General features: G+C 43.6%; 1 protein-coding gene across 1 annotated transcript in view; it reads right to left on the reverse strand.

Annotated features, from left to right (window-relative positions):
* ACTR2 (actin related protein 2) overlaps nt 1-14,825 on the reverse strand; it is a 245,375-nt gene that overhangs the window by 81,007 nt on the left and 149,543 nt on the right. Inside the window, exon 5 of the mRNA XM_085612519.1 lies at nt 9,462-9,598. Coding sequence (XP_085468645.1) covers nt 9,462-9,598 — 137 coding nt within the window. The remainder of the gene's footprint in view (nt 1-9,461; nt 9,599-14,825) is intronic.

Consider the following 14,825-nt stretch of genomic DNA (forward strand, 5'->3'; position numbering starts at 1 on the left):
AAGCGGGGCTAGATACTATTTCTTCCACGCTCTCTGCGTCCTCGTCCTCGGTGCTGAATATGTTGGTGGGTACGGGCGCTGCCTGCTGCGCCTCGAGCCTCGCTGCCCGTCGGTTCCGTAGAGTTTTCTTGGATCGGAACCGCGCGCAGGCCATGCATTTCGATTCGTCGTGATCCGGCGAGAGACATTTGTTACAGACTGGGTGGACGTCGATGTGAGGGTACTTGGCGTGGCACAACGGACACCTCTTGAACGGAGTTCTCGCTTCCATCGTCGATCGAGCGTCCAAGTTTGGACCAAGTCGGTCCGAAAGTCGGTAGAGGGTGTGGAGCACTAGAACTAGTAGTCGACACCGAACGGTAACTGTACCGACGAAAACTAAAGGCCTTTTGGCCTAAAACTAAGTATTCGAAGTTGAGCTAAGATAGTTGCATCCGAACCCAATGGCGGAAAAAAACAATCTGGGGATGGAGAGAATGCCCATGCGCACTGTGGTCCAGGGGAGGAGTCACCCATCTCAGGATACTTCAAAGACTCTTCCAGGACAACAATGTGCAATCATCCGGACCCAACACTAGGCGGCGATCTATGCACAGATATGAATTCAGCAGCCCACATGCCTCGAACACCACTATATATTCCACACCGCTCAGGTAAAGAACAACTGGCAATATAGAATAGACAGTGTGCGAAATCCCACCTGGGACCGTTTTAACAAGGAACATCCTCTCCACAGAATTGGCAGTGAGGAGACTGTGGTTCGAGGAACCACCAGAAAGAGCATTCCCGTGGATAAGTAACTTCTCTTGTGGATTCTTCCAACTGCAGATTATTTCCCGTGTTAACTCATACCAAAGCAGTACATCTCAAAAGCGCAGAGGATCTGAGGAGTAGACGTTGCACCCAGAAGTTACGTAGTACTGAGCAAGCAAAATGGTCCTCTCTACGGACCTGAGAGTCAAGGCAGTAATTGTGACAAGCACTCCCCAAACACTGGTTAGTGTCACCATCTAGTTACGCCACATTCAATATACTATACAGCAGTGCTTTTATTGGCGGGTACAGATTACCAGCCCTTTTTCTTTTTTTTGAGGGGGAGAGTACCTGCACTTCTTGAGAGGGACGTAATACTTTAGATTGGAGAGTACCGGCACTTCTCAGAAACAAGCAGGTACTCTGGTACCGGGTACCTGCATATCAATTTTGCCATTTCTAGCACTGCTATACAGAATTTATTTGGTTTGGTGCACCCTTTTCAATCAATTATGGAAAAATGATTAATCGTCCGTATTTTTTCATTTGTTAAAACTGCCCGTTATTTGAATCAATGTTGGCATACTGCAACTAATCCCATCTTTGTTGCTTAAGCATTCCTTATCAGTTTCTTCCTGTAAACCAAGGCATTTCGGGCAACTGCTTCCCTTCTTCAGGAATAGAACATAGGAACCACAGAACAGATAAACAGAATATAGTATCCCATATGGGATATACTTTCATGTGCATGACAACATTTAATGCATTTGTGGTCTCAATATGGTAGACTCTAATATCTCATATGATACAATCCATTTACTCTATTATGCATTACACCAATGTTTATGAGAGTTGTCCCGAGGGGGTGTGAAAGCAAATAATAATAAAAAAAAGGCTCACACATAATATACCAAAGTTTAGGAAATCACACTATGCCCCCCCTTCTTTTCTGGTACATGCTATGCTAAGTTGTGTAACATTATATAAAAGAGCACATTTAGGACACAACAGTTGCAACCACTACTCCTTAGAGGAATGTGAAAGAGAGAAAAACACAGAGGGTTTGATAAACTGCCCCACATGGAAAGTTGATACTACTTTCGGGAGAACGGATGCCCTAATCCGATTCACCAATTTGCCAAGGAAGAATGTGGTGTGTAGAGGCTGCACAGATGATTCCTGCAGCTAATTCACACATTGCACAGAAGTGATGGTGATAAGGAAGACAGTTTTAATTGTCAACAACCTCAGAAGGCAACTATGCATGAGCTCAAACGGTGTGCACATCAAGAAAGCAGCAACCAAATAAAAGTCCCACTGTGGTGTAATAAATGACGCAGGTGGGAATATATAAGCACATCATTTAAAAAACTGCATCACAATGGGAGATTTAAACAAGGAAGCCTGATCAGTATAATGATGATAAACCAAAAGGACTGACAGGTGACCCTTAATAGTGCCCACAACAAGGACATGCTTGGCCAAGGACAAAACAAATGGGAGAATGTCAGACAACTTAGCCTAAAAAGGGTGAACACAGCGGTTCCCAAACAGATGTACTTACTGGAAGGCCATTAAACTACCAAGACCACATCCACTCAGCTGGTTCTGCTCAATTTCCACATATGCAGAGGTAGACTGTGGCGGTTCGGATGTAGAGCCCTACTCTGCTGTTGGAACAGCAGATCCTCGTGAGAGAGCAGTCTAAGAGGAGTGTTAGACCTGGCATTTTTGGTGTGTTTTTGCTTCCTGACCTCCTGTTTGGATGGTATGCTGGACTTTGTTTTTGCTGTTTTAGTGTCTCTTTGCACTTTTTCACTGCTATTTAGTGCTGAAATGCAAGAGCCCCTACTGTAATTTGTGTTATGATTGGTCTTCCATGATTAGCATATTTGATTTACTGGTAAGTCCCTAGTACAGTGCACTGTGTGTGCCCAGGGCCTGTAAATCAAATGCTACTAGTGGGCCTGCAGCACTAGTTGTGCCACCCACACAAGTAGCCTTTCAAAGGTGTCTCAGACCTGACACTGCAGTGTCTGAGCACAGTTTCTACTGCCATGTCGACCTGGCAAGTGCACCCACTTGCCAGGCCCTAACCTTCCTTTGTCCTACATGTAAGTCACGCCTAAGTTAGGCTCAAGGTAGCCCCATGGGCAGGGTGAAGTGTGAGCGAAAGGTAGGACATGTAGTACTATGTGTTACATGTCCTGATAGTTAAATACTCGCTGAAATAGATGAATAAACTAGATGTCTCAACCATCAGTGCAATACAGAATTTCTGTCTTATGAAAGAAATGGGGCTGTTGTATAATTTATAGCACTATTTCTTTCATAACACAGAAATTCTGTATTGCACTGATGGTTGAGACATCTCTTTTATTCATCTATTTCAGAGACCTGTGACGAAGGGACTCCAAGGCCCGAAATGCATTGGGTGGAATGTTTTGAGCTCATTTGACGTGTATGATTCATAACCACGTGTCGCTGTTTGAAGCCCGGATGGGCATACAGGAGACATTTGAAAATGTTTAATAAAAGAATCATGCTGGAATTACGCTGTCTTCGAGTGATTAAGGAAGTTTGGATTAATCTTGGAGTAAGGTTCTGCTATTAATGGTGTATCATGAAAAAGTGGACTATGACAAAAGGAGCAATTCTCAGTGAGGATATATTCCCGAATTACGCAGTGCAACAGATGGTGCATTGTCACCTGCCTTTTTGTACACTTTCCATAGTTCTGTGATTGTTGGGACAGATCACAGTATCTGAAAAAATCGCACGCATTAACATTGTTGGTTTAATTATATGTCAATCACTAAAATAAGGGAAGGAGTGCATTCTTTGATATTTTGTTTTGCTTTGCACTTTAAGAAAGTAGGCATTTTCTTCTTAAACCATTCTGTGTACCTATGCCCGTTTGTGTATTCATGGTCTGGTTTTGGAGTGACAGGAGCTGGGGATGTGCATTCACTCTAGACAGTCACAAGGGAGGTTGAGGTGTGTCCTGCCTTTACCTGGGTGCCTCATCGCCAGGCTGAATAGACCTTTCTACATTTAGAAGGGTGGGAGGAGTTTTGACTAGCACATGAATAGGCAGGGTCTGCTCTGCACAATACTGTCTCCACCTCCTGCAGTGAAACTGGACTAGAGAAGACAGAACTTGTTTGTACTGAGCAAGAGGGACTTGCTGCCTACAACGGCAAAGGGAAAAGTTGTATAAATATTGGGGCCCTGATCCCAGAACTCTTTTGGACTAAGGATCTGCCAAAACGAAGAGATGGAAGAGCAGCAAGGAGCAGTACTGCCCCTTTGATGTGTTTGTGTTGATTTGTTAGGTTGGCCTGCAGTTGCTGTTTCTGTCTTGGGAAAGGAAAGAACTGAACTTTCTGCAACTTATTTATAGAGTTACTCCAAGACTTGAGGTACAGCGTGCCCCCCATTCAGGAAGTCTCAGGAACATCAAAGACTTCAGGTTCATCTGCCAAAAGCACTGGGAACTGTGCTTTTGTGCAGAAACAGACAAAAAAAAAGCAACCCGGAGTTACCGACGACGCTGCCAGCTCCGTAACCTGTTGGCACTGGAGAGTCCACCCCGTTTCGCACCGCAACCCTTGTCTCAACAACGCGCCTCCACGTAGACAACAAAGCCACTGCCTGCATCGCGGCATGGGGGCACCGCTCCTACTCTACGCACTGCCTTGTCCCACACCACAGCCTTGGCCTACCGACGCCATCGACTCCAGATTGTCTACGAATGACCGTGCTTCAGATGCTTGCACCAAGACCTGCCAGCACCGCGACGAGCACCACCTCACTTCTAACAGCAGCCCTGGTCCCACCGGCGCCCTGGCACTCCTGACTTGAACCTCACAGAGTTCGATTTGCAACACTTGCGACTTCAAGGGCCCGACGATTCCTGCACCAACCTCCCGAACCGACGCCTCTTCGTAGCTCAACACAAGGTCCACGACGCCCTGCATTTCCAAGGTACTGCTTGCAGGTCTTCCCGATACCATACCTGGCCCACAACCCCGCGGGTGCCCGGAACTGTAGGATTTGTTTGTTCAAGGCGCCGTGATAGCCCCGGACGGAGTTATCGACTTCAAGGAACTGTATGTTAAGTCTATTTTTGCAATATTTGTATTTTAATTACTGTATGTTGAATTTTTATCGTTTTGGTCTTATTTTACACAGATAAATATAGCCTATTCTTCTAAAACTGCTGTGGTGTCCTTTTGTAGTGTTTTCACTGTATTACTGTATGTTATAAGCAAATGCTTTACACATTGGCACCGAGATAAGCCTGACTGCTTGTGCCAAGCTTCGAAGGGGGTGAGCCGGGGTTATTTTAGAAGTGCAATCCCCCTTTCCCCGACTGGAAGGAAGGTCCCTACTTGGATAGGATACAAACCTGCCAACCAGAGAACCCCATTTCTAACAAGGAGGCCATAGACTAAAGTTCAGCAGGTCGGAGTAAAGGGCTATCAGGGTAAGCTGTGCTTGGTCCTACCTCAGGAGCCGGAGACTCAATGGCCGAGGCGGGGAAGCATACAAGAGTCCCACCGAAGTTGGAACGGATCTCCAAACAACCCTCGAAGAAGAACCTTCAAGGTGTAGAAGGCCTAGCTAGAAATATTGTTAGAGGTAGAAAAAGATCTACCATGGGCATGCCATCACTGGGTAAAGATGCTCTGTGCTAACACCATTCGGTCAGCAAAACAATGCAGATGGAGTTTGTTCGCTTTGATGTTCAGAGCGCACGCTGGGGAAGCGACCATCATAGAAATCCCCTGAGGGACCAGTCACCACCTCCACCAGAGAACCTCCAATCAGAGTGCATGAGACCCTACACTACTCTGCTTGTTGCAGTACCACGCAGCATTGGAGTTGTGAGTGAAGACCTGGAAAGATCTGCCCCTGATTGAAGGGAGAACCGTCTTGAAGGTAAGGCAAATGGCCTGCAGCTGCAGAAGACTAATATGGAGTTACAGCTCCATTGGAGACCAGAGGCCTCTGATCTCCACATCATCCAGGTGGCCTCCTCATCACAGAGACAGCGAGTCTGTCAGCACTGTAATCTAGGGTAGGAGTGAGAATAATGGTCTGCCGTATGCCTAAAACATTGAGGTCATAGTGTGAATGTCTTGAACTTGTTGCATGGATAGAAAGTCTCTTTACACCACTATGTCCAGGATGACCCCTATAAAAGGGATCCACTGTCCAGGCTGAAGGTGGGACGCAGGTTTATTGATGGAAAAGCCCAGAGTAGAAGGCAATGAAATTGTTGCTAGTTGGTGGACTGAGACTTGATGCGGGGATGGTGCCCTTAGGAGCCAGTCGTAGAGAGTACAGGAGTACATGTATCCCCAACCTGCGAAGATAAGCGGTGAACACCGACTTCTGCTTTGTGAACATAAGTGGTCTGAGATAAGTCAGAAAGTTGCCATTGGTAAGGCTCCATCCCAATGGTGAACTGGAGGCAACGCTTGGGGACTGCAGAATCTGACTCAAAGTCAGACTATTTAACCCGTCCTTCCAGGAGAAGGTGTTCAGAAGACCACATTCAACATAGGTCTCAATTCCATGTCCTTGGGGAGCAGGAAATAACAGGAGTAACAGTATGTGCCCCTCGCCGCCTCAGGTTCTACCCTGATTTTACCCTTGGCAAGGAAAGACTGAACCTTTGCGACATGATATCAGAATGATCTGCTGACAGCTGAGGCAACTGAGGAGGTGCACTAGGGAATAGGCAGCAGAGGAAAGGTGTAGTCAACTTGAACAATTCGATGAACCCATTAGTATGAAGCAATGGCATGTGAAGAGGGCAAACTGAAATAAATCCCTGCCCCATACTGGTCTCAAAGTTCTCAATGAGGAGGACTAAAGCAGTTTGGCAGTGCATGCAACAGGCGCGATGAAGTATGTTGTTGTTCATGTTGCAAGCCATGACCTCCTGCTTCTGGATCCGTGAAAGGGCTGGGCAAGCCGTTAAACGGGTTGTGAGGGCTGCTTCTAACAATAGGCAATAGCAACTATACTTTTGATGCAAACAACTAAATGGTGAATATAATTTAAACAAAGGAGTTTATGAAAAACAATTTCAGGGCATGGTGGCACATTGAATATTTGATTTAATACAACGTGCTCAGTGCTCTCTTTGAGGTGATACCTCAAGTGATAAATAGTGACTAACAAGTATATCAAGTTATAAAAGAAATAAAATAGTGGTATTTACATTGCGAATTGTGCAAATACTGGGGCAGACCAACACATCTGGCATTTTTACGGTGCATGCATTTCTCTTACATACAGGGACTGAACAAAGTCACAAAAATGCCTCTCTTAAGCACCAGTGAAGTGACAACAAGGTGTGAGCCTTTCTTTTCCCGACTTTACATTTGTATCTAAGTGTGAGCCTCCGTTCCACACCCAGTCACGATCAGAATTGAACAAAAGGAGGACTAATGGTTCCTTAAATTCGCCTTTATCTTTGGCCCAGATGGAGGTGAAAATAAATTTAAAAGCCCCCTCCCCGCCTGCATTTTGCTGCTTAGAATAAAAGCAGACAACAGTGCAGGCGCTGTTAAATGTGTCCCGGTGACTGAAATTTACTCCGGGACAAGTTCAGCATAGGCAAATGCATACTTCACAAACAACAATACAACATCACTGGTCTTCTAAGCACCTCAAACCACCTCTTTCTTCCCTATCTTTCGAACACACACTTCCAGGACCTTACTGTATTTTCAAAACAGCAAGTGCAGGTACACCAGGACAATAACATCTCATGAAAACATTAAACCTACGCTTATGCTTCAGTTTACTTTTTAAACAGATAAAAGGAACACAATTCCTTTATTTGCACTAGAGGATACCACACATTGCCTACACCAGAATATACATTTTGATCCTAGCTCTCTGTTAAAATACAAAGTATGCTCTTTCATGGCTATTGTTTACTTACATCACAACTTATCAACCTGCTTCAGGGGACACACACCAACCACACACCTCTCTCAATCGTCATTCTGAGCTACACTTACCATTAGATTTGTGTAACAGGTACAATGGCACCATGCCCAACACAAACACATTGAACATGAACCACAACTTCATTTCACCCATCTACATATTCCTTTTCTGTCGCTAGGCTCACCTCACCCCCCCCCCCATGCTTTTACAAAGTCTTATCTTCCATACAGGCAGCAAGTCTACTAGCTCCAGGACAGCAATTTCACTCATTTCTCTTTTATGTACAAATGCGCAAGTTGTAACATTTACCTTCCTGCTACTTGTGACCAAACAGACACCACAATCTTAGAGACACTCTGAGAATCCCTCCTCCACCCACCCACAGGTCTAAGCACCCACAAGCTCCTCTCCCTTTCTAACTTCAAAGCTTCACAATCTGCCTTTAGGCTCTTTTAACACTTTGCTCGACACGATCTACTTACACCTCACCACATGCTCTAACAACAATTACACTTTATCCTTCATGTTCTTTCATCATGGAGAACAATTAAAAATATGTGCTCTTTCAGGCCTCGTCTTTCACTTACTAAATCACATAAGAAACACAAACATGCCTCTCACTTTTTACTTTTCCTGCCCTAAGCTATGCAACTTTACTTAATGCGCCTGAATTATATGTACTACTTGCAGTAACACCTTATGCCAAAAAGGAGATCAATATACATTAATTTGCTGTTCCGCAATAAAATACAGCTGCATATTTAATCACTACCACTACAATTCAGGACACACTACCTTTGCCAAGGACCGCTTTTTCATTCAAATAGATTTGACCTCCTTAAGTGATCACCTCTTACCTACGCCAAAGTCTTCTTTGGAAACAACAACAAATCCTCATCAGTAATATTTCATAACTCTTCAGCAGGCATCTCTTACTCCCGTCCCTACTTTTTGCACACGCACTTCTATGCCACTCTTTCTATTTGTGAAACAGGTGCAGGCGCACAAGGACAATCTGGCATCAAGGACATATTGAAAACAATTGCTGCTTCCGTTTGAATTGTTTACAGGACACAAGGATATTATTTCCTTCACTCCACAAGGGACACTGATACTCTGCCTAACGCACAGCGCCAGCCTATATATTTTGTATTGGGATTTGTTAACTACCAGGTATCCTATAAGATTGCACATATATATATATGTGCAAAAAGGCCGAATAAAACATTTACAAACCAAATAGATCTCACATAGGCAAGACCTACTGGCTTTGTCAATGCTCGTTTCATTTACAAATGGGCAGAGCGATTTCCTCAGATATGTCTTGAGGAAGGTAGGAATATACTGAGACCGTTTTGAAGGATAATCACTGCCATTAGTGCACCAGGTTCAGTGGCACTGAGGCCAGAAGTGTAGGGGGCCACTACTCACCAATTATGGCAGTCCACCAAAAACTGTGACGAGGAAGGCCAGAATCACAGACAGGATTTCCAATGTCTGGGAAGTATTTCCTTGGTTCCCATTAACACATCCTGGAGAAGAGGCATGTTTTTCTGATAAACTCAAAGTTAGGTGGCTGAAAAGAAAGCAGGGTTCCAAAGGAAAACAACTTGTGTCACAAGTGAAGTCCCTGCACCAATGCGGTTTGACAAAGATCAATCACAGAAGGCAAAATGTAACACTTATCAGTGAGAGAAAGCTTTAGAGGGAATACTATGTAAAAGGAATTGACTTACCTTAATGAGGTATCTTGTAATATCCCTTCCAGCAATGTCTAACCTTCTGGTGAGGTGAGGCAAAGAGAATCCTTCATAAACTGGGCAAATGTGAGTTACCCCATCTCCAGAGTCAACAACCACACCAGTCAGCAAGCCTGTGCAGACAGACTAATGTTAATTATACAAGCAAATATTAAAATAATATTCTGCAGTCAGATACAACATTTTCAACTGTTTGAAAAATGTAATCGAGTAATTTCATTTTAGCACCATAATGAATTTAGCTGCTGCTGAGCTCACTGGAATACTCACTGGTCAATTGTTTCCTTTTTCTTTAGGTGACAAAGACATTCCATTCTTCCAACTTTCCAGACCTACAAATTATTGAAACCAGGACCTCTCCTTTATCCTAGATCTATTACCCTCCTAAATCCATGCAAGGAGTAAAAAAACCTCATCCAAGAATCACATACCACACATTCTATCTATGCAGATGTACTACGAGCAAGAAGGTCAATAGGAATAAAACCTATTCTTCGTGATGTGTGATACCTTGGTTTACTGTGGCAAACCTCCCTTGTCATACAGTCCTTTTTAGGTCTCACCTACGCAGCGCTTGCGCGCTGCTTAGGAGTGACCTCTTGGAATCACTCCGGACTGGGAAACTCGTGCATTTAATGCACTGTTACAATTCAATTCTATCGATTTTCATTAAAACTATAAAAGATACATAATAGTTAATCACATTTCATTTTAAAATAACATACATTTAAGTTTATATGCGTTTAAGCCAAATTTTCCACATTAGATGCTTTTCAAAAATGGGTAGAGCTCCTTATATAAGAAAGGGCTGATCATCATTTTACCAATTAAAAATATATAAATAAATACGTTAAAAAGCTAGGCATGGTTAAACGTCCAAGAACATTCAAGAGGTGCACAAATCAATTAACCCTGTGGTAACCAACAATATGGGTAACTGCCTATTCTTCCTCTAAGTACAATTTGCCATAAAGTGCAAGTGCTTTTGAGATGTCATAGGATTCAAATTTTTTATGTATTCGTTCCTTGAATACAACATACTTGTTAATATTCATTACAAAAAGTGCAAATGCTTATAGTGCAATGAAACGACTAACAAATATATCCTTATAGTCTAACGGTATTTTAAGATGCAGGTGCATTACTATGTAAAAACATATATTAAGATACACATATGCACAAATTGTTTAAAATTTCAAGCCTACTTTTGTTCTTATTATGCCAACATTAAACAGATACCTACTAACACTAAAAACAATTTTTTGGGAAGCATCCGTTTTCAGTATTCTTTCTGCCTCCAGACAAGACCTAATTCCTATATTTCTACATATGGGTTTAATCCATTTTTCCTTGGTTTGGCATAAACAGGGCAGAAGAATAGTATGTGTTGGTCATCTTCTGCAGTATCAAAGTGGCATAGTGTTCAGCGCTCACTATTCGTCTCCCATTGTTTGCTTGCCCATTTTGATGTACTCAAATTAGATTGTAAAACACCGTATCGGAATTTCAAGTAAAGTGATTTTGCTAACTGTGGCTGCACTTCGTCTAAAAATTGCTCAAACTTCCCTACTGGCTTCATTAATAAAAATTGGGTTGTTAGTGTTCCATTTGCAGAGTTGTGGGACACACTATTTTGGATGTACATCCAAAAGGTGGACTTTAATAGTTTCTTAGAAGTTGATGTCAATTGTGGCGGGTCTTCCCAAAAATGCATTAGCCCCAATTTACCGAACCAATGGAAAACATGATTTAATCCACTGGATACTCATTCTGTGGTCGAACTTTAGAATTTCTTTTAGGCCATCTTTGTAGTGTGCAAGTTCTATTGTGGACCACAGTCGTACCCAAAGCAACAGTGGTCTCAGTATGGTATGGTGGTCTATATGTTATACGTTTAGATCCATAGCAATAGGAATTAAAGGTGTACGTACCGGAAGGCATAGTAACTTTCTAAAAAACGTATTTTCTGCACTGTATCCAATGAGCACTCGTGCATGTATGGCATTTACCTTGCGGGAGCGAGCAGCTGCGCCATCTGTTTCCAATTATCGCGGCTACGCTTGTTTACATTTGCCTGTCTCGCGGTCGCGTTAATTGGAAAGAGATGGCGGCGGTCGCGTTCACTTTTGCTGCTGCTTGTTTATAAAGGTCTGTCGCATCTTGGTTTTTTTTGTCACTAGCCAAACACAGGGAAATGGATTCGCCATTTTGAAAGGGAGGAAACCAGGAAAAGATCCCATTACAAAAGGATTATTTTCTAGTCTCTGCAAGTATGTATTGAAACCCACAAATTCACTGGTCTGCCTCTTAAAACCAAAACACTGAAAACGGTGCATGAATGCAATTCCGATTTCCCACCACATAATTAATTACATTTATTCTGCGTTCCCGTTGTATTATTTGTACGGGTGTCTGAAAATGTATTTTGCGTAATTAAGTCAAAGTCCACAACAATTAAGCCAACTCGACATTCAGTGCTTTATTTAACCGCGAAATCGGGTCCATTATGACTGGAGCACCCATTTCCTGCTCAAAAAGAATTTTGTTTAAAAAGCCTATAAAAAAACACCCACAAGTGCTGTGAGCAACAGCTGTTCGATTTTTTTCCCAGTTGTTTTTGTCGTTCCCGTGGCGTAGTTATGGCAAAAACATGAACGCGCAATTCTTGAAAGTATGCACGATTATGCTGATGTACAGGGAATTTCGCCCAAGCATCATTTTAACTCTTTCTTGTCGTGCATCTTCTGAAAGCGGGTTGGTCACGGTTTGTTTATATTGACCTTCCCTGTATTTAGTATTTCTTTTTTAAAGTCATCTTTCTTCAGTAAGTTTCTTCGCTCAAACTCCGCTAAAGTGTCCAAGTTCCCTAAATTGCTCAATTTTTACGCCTCAAACAACTAAATTCAAATCCTACCCCGCGTCAAGCACAAGCCATGTCGGAATCAATTAACCACAAGCAGTAAAGCTTTATTGCAGAATGGTGGGTGCCCCAATTTAAATTCGGGCCCCCCACTGATTACACCTTACAGCAACACAAAGAAACGGCCAGATCTAATTAAGTGTTAGACTTCGGGAAAAGAGAGGGGGTTTCAAGTAACACTGCCCGATAACTCAATGTCATCAGGTTTCAGCATTGGGCATTCATTTAGTAACAAGGTGCATTCTGGGGTCTGTAGTTCTGGTTTACATCAACGGACTCAACTATAGTGTAATGGTTTATACGTACCTGCCAACTTGAAGAACAATGTCACAGTGTGAGGAGGGTGTGGGACCTTGAAGGGGGCGGGGCCTCGTGCGGAGAAGTACCTACGAGGCACTTTTGAACCTCCCCCAAGCCCACCCCTCCCCCAACAAAAATGCTTGCTGAGGCTGGTGCTGATGTCCTGGGGTGTTTTCACACCCATTAATGGACGTAAGAACATTCAAAGCCTCTCAAAAAGGAGCTGGAAAACCACCATTTACAGTGGGTTTCAGCTGGTTTTCCTGCCGCAGTGCGATAGCGGCCCCTCACCCGGAGACCGTGTGATGGGAGGCGATATTGTGTGTCACCGTGTGAGTTGGCAGGTATGGTTTATACTGGAAATTGGAGCAGGAGTCCCTGACATGCGAGTGCCTGCTTTTACCCTAATTCAACACACTTTAAAAATGATGTATATTTGTAAAAACGATAGCCATCTAGTGCGTCCTTGAATGACGAGAACCAAAAGGCCAACATCTACAAATTCAAATCATTTTATTACCCAACTAGTTACAATTGTTATATATTGTGAAAGGAAGCTACATCTGGAGGTCTGTGCCGGAGCTTTGGATGCAGCCTCTCACGAGGAAGTCACGAGTCCCTGGATACCCAGAATACTGTTTTCAACCTCCGGAGCGGCAGCGAGAGTACGTGTCGGAAGACTCGAAGATCGATTGTCGTGAAATAAGGTAACACGCATTGGCATAGCCAATAGGTCTCGCCTTTTGCACCTTACAAGTGTTGAGCCATGCAACAATTGATGTTGTTGCACCAAGGATATTGTACTGCATAACTAAATACTTATAAGGTGTCGCCCATATATTCTCGATACCAGTAGCCGGGACCTGCAGACCTGGTGGACCATAGACTAGAAGTAGAAAACTCGGACTATGACTGGTCTGAGCTCCGAGGATCACACAACAAATGCTAGGGGAAGCCAGGCTGAAGGCCAGCTGTGATAAAACTATTCATAGGGGCACGGGTCCTTAAACGCTTGACAGCAGAAGGACTGAGTAAGACAGACGTCTGCTGGACATGTCTGCCTTCTGAGAGTGATATAGCGCCTATTGTATGGAATATCACGCCCTGAGGCACATCATGTGCAATATTTGGAACATTTTAAAAGAAACACTAGAAATAAGGGTCCATTATTGGGCCAAACAGCTTTACGGCGCCACCTGTCGATGCCACCAGAGATTACACACTCATCTCAAAGACAGTCGCCCACAACATTAACAGTAGCCAAGATTTCCACCCCAACACCATGGTAGACTAACAAAAACACCACCCAGTGCGACATGGCTGCAAGTCACTTGTCATACAGTAGCACATGAGAGGTCGATTCACCAACTGAATGATCGAATTAATCAATTTAAAGAGGCTTGGAGACTTTTTCTTTCTTTTTTTTTAAAAAGCTGAAAATGGGTATTAATTAATCCGGCGCCTTGCGCTTTGTAGCACACTCGAGTCACTCGGGACTGTGGGACTGGGACACCGCGGTCACACCCACGATTCGATGGAAAAGTGACCTCAGGATGCCTATCTTTTCCCGCCCTCTGGTCGATGAGGCCTGCAGTGACTATCCTTACATCACCTGTCACTTCTTCTATCCAGAGATGGACTGTACAGATTCAGGGATGACACTCCGCCCTCTCTGTGGGCGTGGCCTGTCGGGGACCCTGGTGTACATAATGGTAACCTGTTCTCTCGTCTTCATGACATCCGAGTGTCATTAGAAATGTTTATAGACTCACTAAATGCCAATAAAGAAAGGTTTAAGCAGGATCACTGCCACCCAATTAGTGGACCAGTGCCTCCTCGGAAACTGTGGACGAGAGCACATGGTTTTTAATTGCGGCTTCCAATTTCACCAAACTGTGTGCACTTTGGCAATCACTCTTTGGATGTATTCCGTGGCTCTCGTTTTATGCTATGCTTGGGAGTTCTGAGAAGTCGTCTAAAAGCTTCAACAAAAGTGTCTGGTTACACAAAGGAATGACCTGGATGTTACCTGGGGGTGGGGGCCCTTTCACTAAAATGAATTTACCAAATGTAACATGGTGGTAATGGTGTGCGCTTTCCAGCAGATGGAACTGCGTTGT

This window comes from Triturus cristatus, chromosome 6, assembly GCF_964204655.1.
Source record: "Triturus cristatus chromosome 6, aTriCri1.1, whole genome shotgun sequence".
Taxonomy (NCBI): domain Eukaryota; kingdom Metazoa; phylum Chordata; class Amphibia; order Caudata; family Salamandridae; genus Triturus; species Triturus cristatus.